Here is a 6,490-nt window from a genome sequence, read left to right as displayed (position 1 = left end):
TTCAAGACACACACAAACTTTCTGTATCATGTAGTTAGTACAAACAGTCTGACTCAAAACCATGAAATTGCTTCGATATTGCTCTCTCAAAATTCAAACGATGACAGAGAAATCCTGAAGTGCTCTCAGACTCCAGGTGAAGGGAATCCAAGACTGGTTCGACACTTGTAAAATACAGTCCCTCCTCCATTTTCAATCCATTACGTATGTTTTTCAACAGCAAATTTCAACATATTAAAATAAATTGATTTTGATAACATTACTAAGAAAGCTATTAATTTTGAACATATTATAGCAAATAAACAGTCTACATGAAAAAGCAGTAATTTCACCATAAAGTTCTAGCGACATTGAAAATAAACCCTCTGGGTTCGCTCTCTTGGATTGTGACACGGCCCACAATTCTAAAGGAATTTAAAACATCATTAGGTATAGATGGATACATGTCATTTCATGTGCAAATCTAAATGGTTTCAAACATCTGAAATACAGTAACACAAATAACATTCCTTTCCATAATCAATGTCAATCACTCCGTAAGAACGGATCTCTCTGACGTGAGACTGCATTACCAAACAGGAGCCTGCTCCCACGCCTCCAAAATCTTCTAAACAGCTGGAGTGTGGCTGTGAATGTCACTAGACCCAGTTTCTCTTCTGCAAGTGTATGGGTAAGGAGAAGATGAAACACGTAAAACGCACACGTGAGAAAGCAGTTCATCTAAACCAAACGCATAGCGGTAAATGGTGGCAGAGGATAGCTTCACCGTTTTCAGAGGATCTACTGCGTGTTCATAAAGAGTATGTAGCTGTACAATGTATTATCTCCCACTGCTTCTTATGTACTGTCTTACATGAAAATGTGCCAAAGTAAGTATTAAACATAGCGTTTCAGTCTACCACCACCCCAACGTAATCATGTGCAAATCTTCTGAACCAAGCATTTAAAACTACATTCAGCCAAGGTAATATCAAAATATATTTTATTCTGGACCTCTTTCAGATCTGATTCAAATTACAGTTGTCAAAGCAATACAATGCAAAGGGAAACTGCAACAGAAAATGTGCCTAGAAGGGATATAAGGGCCTTGGGGACAAATCATTGTGATGTAGAACCAAAATACATCATAAAGTGTAATTAACATGGTCCAGGACAGTATAGAACATCTATATCAGTCTTCTTTAGACAATAATCATGAAAACTGAACAATAAAAGTCCTTTAAACAAGTACAAAAAAACTGTCATGGGCTGGTTTACACTTTTACAACAGTTGTAATTTAACTGGATAACTGAAGAAATGATGCAGACATTTTAATCCAGTGCTATAGGTAGGCTCACAGAATTAGACCCAAAGGATTTGTAACTCCAAATGAAACCATTACAACTACAATGTCAATGTCAGGAGAGAGAGAAAATTACTTCTGTATTCTAGAATTACTGTTCTGCACACTGCAGTCTGTTGAGGACAAGATTGCAAAGTACACTGGACTAGCAACAACATGCAGACTGTTTTCTTGTATTTACCCACAAATGTCAAAAAACATTATGAAGTAAAAATGAATGATTATTTAAAAAAGAAAACAAAACAAAAACATGCCTCAAGTTATTGTCAAGCTTCAAACTTAAAGGCAGAGAAAGCGAATTATGTACTCAAAACTACTGATCTGAAGCACTATTAACACTAAACCTGCAATCCGCAAGAAACGGCAGATTTTCCTGGTTCGTCTGCCTTCCATCAGACTGACAGTGAAGACAGTCACACTTTCACAGAACGTGGTATTTCAGAGCTTTCTCTAGAGGGAGAAGTGAAGACTGCTCCACAGCTCTCTCCCTACGGAAAATGTCAGGGATCTTGATGGAGATTTACTGCTGTCTCCCGAAGCCATATTTGCTTCTAACATGCCACAATGTTGCTTCTGCTTTCTTCAGACTTCTGGAGAGTGTGAAACTGATCCCACTGGGGAACGGCTCTACAGGACTTTGGGAAGGGAGAAGCTATCATGCTTGTCAATGACTTTGGGAAGGGAGAAGCTATCACGCTTGTCAATGGAAAAGGAACACTGGGCTAAATCCGGCAGGCAATCCTGCTCTGGCAAACCCCCCCCTCAAAGCCAAGGGGAGTCTTGGCTCGAGTGAGATGTGGCTCGTTTTACCTATGCGGCACGCTGCATGGTATTACACAGACCCAACGCCTCCGATGCTTATTCTGGCAAGGTTTTCTCATGAAGTGAAAGACAATGGGATTTCTGGTTAAGTAAAGACTGGAAAAATCGGGTCCCAAGGCTCCTCTTTGCTAAACAGACAAAAACATACAACCTTTTATTTACAAGCTGAAAAACCCAGTTTGCGATTTTAATGAAATTCCTTCATTCGGCAGAACTAAACGCATCAGCTGCTAAGATTGCTCTGTAAGCAAACTGGCACAACCGCCCTATGCCACCTACTATTCTTCCTAAACACAAAGAACATTTCAAAGGTACAACGTCCCATTAAATACCCTAGCATGAGGTAAGCAGTGTAAGGAAAAAGGAGTGCTTTTTAAAATGAAAATTAATTAAAATTGGTAGAAATCTTTGGCCTTTCTCTCAAGATGCATTAAAGTGTCATGAAATCAAGAAACATGCTTCAAAATGCCATGTCATTCTGACTCTGGTAACTATTACCTCCCTCCACCCAACCCAGAAAAAGAGGCACTTTTAGTGTTTCATATAAGATTTCCAATCATCTAGTAGACACGCTAAATAACCCTGCACAATTGTAGTCCCAGAATAAACTGAGTTTATCAACATTACAAAGAGTCTAAAAAAGCTTTTATGAGGACCTAGATATTCTCTTAACTACACTAAAAAGTCCACTGGTTGGGAATCTTTACATCAATTTAAAAATGCAGGAAAAAAGGTAAAGTAAAAATAGAAAAAGAGGAACTCTACAGAAACCTGGACTAATTATGCAGAAATGAGAAACGGGATTCTGAGATGGATGCATAGAAAGACAGCGAACTCAAGAGCAGTTCATTTCTTATTCCATCATTAATTCTGAGCCCAGTTTTTCCCCTTCCTTTTCTCCTCTATCTGGATATTTGCCCATTAACGTGTTGAACTGGAAAAAATAGGAACTGTAATGTATGCAAAGGCTTATGCACACGTCTGCCTTTACACTTGGAAAACAGGCGCAACAGAATTTTACTCTGTAAGACTAAGCATGTGCATACGTTTATACAACGTTAGGGTCTTACCGACATTTGGCATACTCAATTTAAAGGAACAATTTGGATAGTCTACCTCACTATTGAATACGAGGTCTTTGTGCTATAAAAGGTAACAATTAATGTCATGGTTCTCTTTTTTTTTTTCCTTTTTGCTTCACATAATCACAGAACCTAGCACACCTTGCATGCATGCATTTAACAGTGTATAAAACAAGAGGCGAGAAGAGGTGTGAGCAGGAGCAGCACTGTGGCATGCTAGTAAAGGACAACAATAAAATATCTATTGGCCAGATCCTTTGCTAGTGGAAACTGGCATCATTCCACTACAGTGGGGCACTGCTGATTAACACCAGGTTGGGGGTCTCAGCCTGCGCGTCCAGAGCACTCAAGTCAACAGATCTGACGTTCCCGCTGGACTGTGCTTCGAGCACCTGAAAGCCCTGGACCCGTGATACTGAAGCTCTGTTTCGTCTATTTCTGAATATGTGGTACTATGCTTAAGCAACTAGAATTACAACCAAAAGAGCTGATGATTGAGAAAGAGGAAAATGGCAATACCCTAAAACATGGCTGTGTGATTTTGCAGCTATGTCACAGAATTCCACCACAATTGTTTAGATTGGCTGAAAGAATCATCCAATAACTTTTATGAAAATGAATAAACTGTCCATATTAAAATACAAAAGTACTATCAAGAATCACTTCTGACTTTCAGATTTAAATTCAGTGCAATTGACAAATGCATTGCTAAACGAAAAATGCAGCTTAAACATACTCAAAACATTTGTGTCTATTCCTGGGAGCACAGTTTAAAATTATTGCACAGAATTTTTTTTTTATTTTTATTTTTTTTTCATTAAATGACAGAGGTCAGCCACAGTCATGGACCTCCAGCAATAAAAGCAATATTTCAAGTGCCAGACACTCAATATATTAGGTTTCCTACATATTGTAACTCACAGGGTAATTGCTCTAAACATTTGTATTATGTTCCAAAACCCTAAAAATAGCTGGCACTGAACCACCACAGATGACTGTCTTTATGGATATGACTTTTTGTTGGTTTTAAATGCTGTGTATGATAGTATTATAATCCTGGGGTATATATAAAGAATGTATTGTTGACTTCTCCTTACCACTGGCAAATTGCTACCCTACCTTAGCCAAACTCAGACTTGCTTCAAGTCGTGTTTATTCCATGGAAATAGCAGAAATCAATGCCTAAAGAACAATGGTTAAAATGTCAAAGCTGCATTATCTCAATTAAATCAATTCATACCTAACTTGGAGAGGAAAAAAAAAAAAAATCAAACCAAAACAAAAAAATAGGTTAGAGACTAGCAATCATAAGCCACAAAATTATTTGTGATTGAAATAGTGTTATAAAACTGGTAACTTTGCAAAGCTCTGTAATATAAACCATTCCTTAAGTAAAATGCCTGTGACATAAATTTGACAACCTCTCTTATAAATTTACACTCTTGGAATCTTATGCAAGACATGATGCAACCTTTTCGACTACACATACGCGTAAACACAACCTCATGCTATCATTTACAAATAAAATCACTATCAGTATACTTTTAATCACATGAGCAGAAAAAGGTTTGCCATATACATCTGTCATTGTAAGAAAAATACTTGATATTGTAAACAGAGTAAAAGACACTATATAGTAGTGATTATTAAAAAAATAGCAGCTTACATCTACCCTATATTTGGAAAAAAATGTAGTCACAAGATACAATAAACTGCAGGACTGGAGCAGCAGGGGAATTAGTGCAAGTATTCATCTTTTAAATAAGCTGAATCACTGCTATTAAAATAAACTTGAAGCAAGTCCTTTGTTTAAGTTTTTTTTTTTAAATCTAAGGTAGTAAACATTTTGCCTCTTAATGGCAGTGTTATCAAATATATGCCAAAGATTTTATTTTAATAAAGAAAAATTACATGAGATACTTTTAATACTGGAGTTTGGTTACAATTATACATCTAAGCTCCTACAAATAACGATGGACAACTCTCAAAGAAGCTGTGGCATGAACCCTTGTCCAGAAAGATCTTAACCTCTTAAAAAACAATCCCCCAGCTATACTTTGCTCCTTTTCACAATAGTGCACAATTTAACCATATTTTAGCTATGGTCTTAAAGCAACAGAAGATGCAATTTTTCCTCTTTTTTTGTCCTTTTTTTTTTTTTTGCATCCCTGTATTTTTCTTTTCTGTATTTTTGTGCCCTTCAATTCTTAAGTTTGGCAGAATTATGTCCCAAATAAGAAACTACTGCATTTCAGCCATGTCACCAGAAAATAAAACATAGCATTATACCCATTACCGTCATACTTCGTAGATGAGCAGGACGTGAAATATCACGCCTCGAAGAAGGTTTTTTTTTTTTCTTCTCTCTCCATAATCCCTTTTCCACCCTCCCTCTGTTCACAAAATTGTGCTCTGGGAGCCACAAAATGTACCAAACATTATCAGGTTCAATCTACCTTTTCAAAGAATGCATTACAATATGTTTCAAAGAAACATTTTTTTTCCAAGGTGAAAAAAATATAAACAAGAAACTAATTCACTCCCTTACTTCATGCATCCGTAAACTTAACCAAAACAAAACAGAAAACCCAATGTTTAAAAGCAAAGAAAAAACTACTGCTGCAGATTTCTGTAAGTCCATTTTCTCTGTACACACAAACTGCTCAACTACTGAGAAGGAAAACAAAAATACCCCACAATCCATTGTCACAATGGATTTAAAGGGGGGAAGGGGTAATGAAGGCTGCCATTAGTATCTTCTGAATTTGGTATGTATATGGGTCTGCTCTTGTATATGGTATATTTCTCTCTCTCTCTCTCTCTTCTGTTTTTCATATCCAAAACCTTTAAATGTTATTTTGGGGCACAGCAGATTCCAGCACTTGGTGAACAGGATTCACAAGCTGTGACAAAACTCTGTCATCCTCTTCAGGGTGTAATTTCTTTTTTTTTTTTTCTCTTTTTATATACAGTATATGTATATATTTCTTTTACGTTTGGCTGTAGTGGACTGGCCATGGTTCAATTGGGACTATAGCAGTACATGGGTCAGGGACAGTCATTTTGGCTATGTACACATTCATAGTCGGTCCATGGCTTCCAACTAGTAGCGCTATTTCCGTAGGTCTAATACACAAACCTGCAAGAAAAAGAAATACATATACAGAAATTGCACATTGCACAATATTGCACATTTATACAATTCCGTGTGGGGTATCTGAGCAAAACCTACGAAACAGATTG

General features: G+C 37.0%; 1 protein-coding gene across 4 annotated transcripts in view; it reads right to left on the bottom strand.

Annotated features, from left to right (window-relative positions):
- Nucleotides 1-965: 965 nt before the first annotated feature.
- The window catches only part of TBL1XR1 (TBL1X/Y related 1), a 118,353-nt gene continuing 112,828 nt past the window's right edge, over nt 966-6,490 (bottom strand). For all 4 annotated transcript variants that reach the window (XM_052802947.1, XM_052802944.1, XM_052802946.1 and 1 more), the window contains one exon: nt 966-6,386. In XM_052802947.1, coding sequence (XP_052658907.1) covers nt 6,360-6,386 — 27 coding nt within the window. In that variant the 3' untranslated portion in view covers nt 966-6,359. The remainder of the gene's footprint in view (nt 6,387-6,490) is intronic.

This window comes from Harpia harpyja, chromosome 12 (genome assembly GCF_026419915.1).
Source record: "Harpia harpyja isolate bHarHar1 chromosome 12, bHarHar1 primary haplotype, whole genome shotgun sequence".
Taxonomy (NCBI): Eukaryota; Metazoa; Chordata; class Aves; order Accipitriformes; family Accipitridae; genus Harpia; species Harpia harpyja.
Note: the sequence above shows the minus strand (reverse complement) of the source record. Positions and strands in the feature narration are given on the sequence as shown.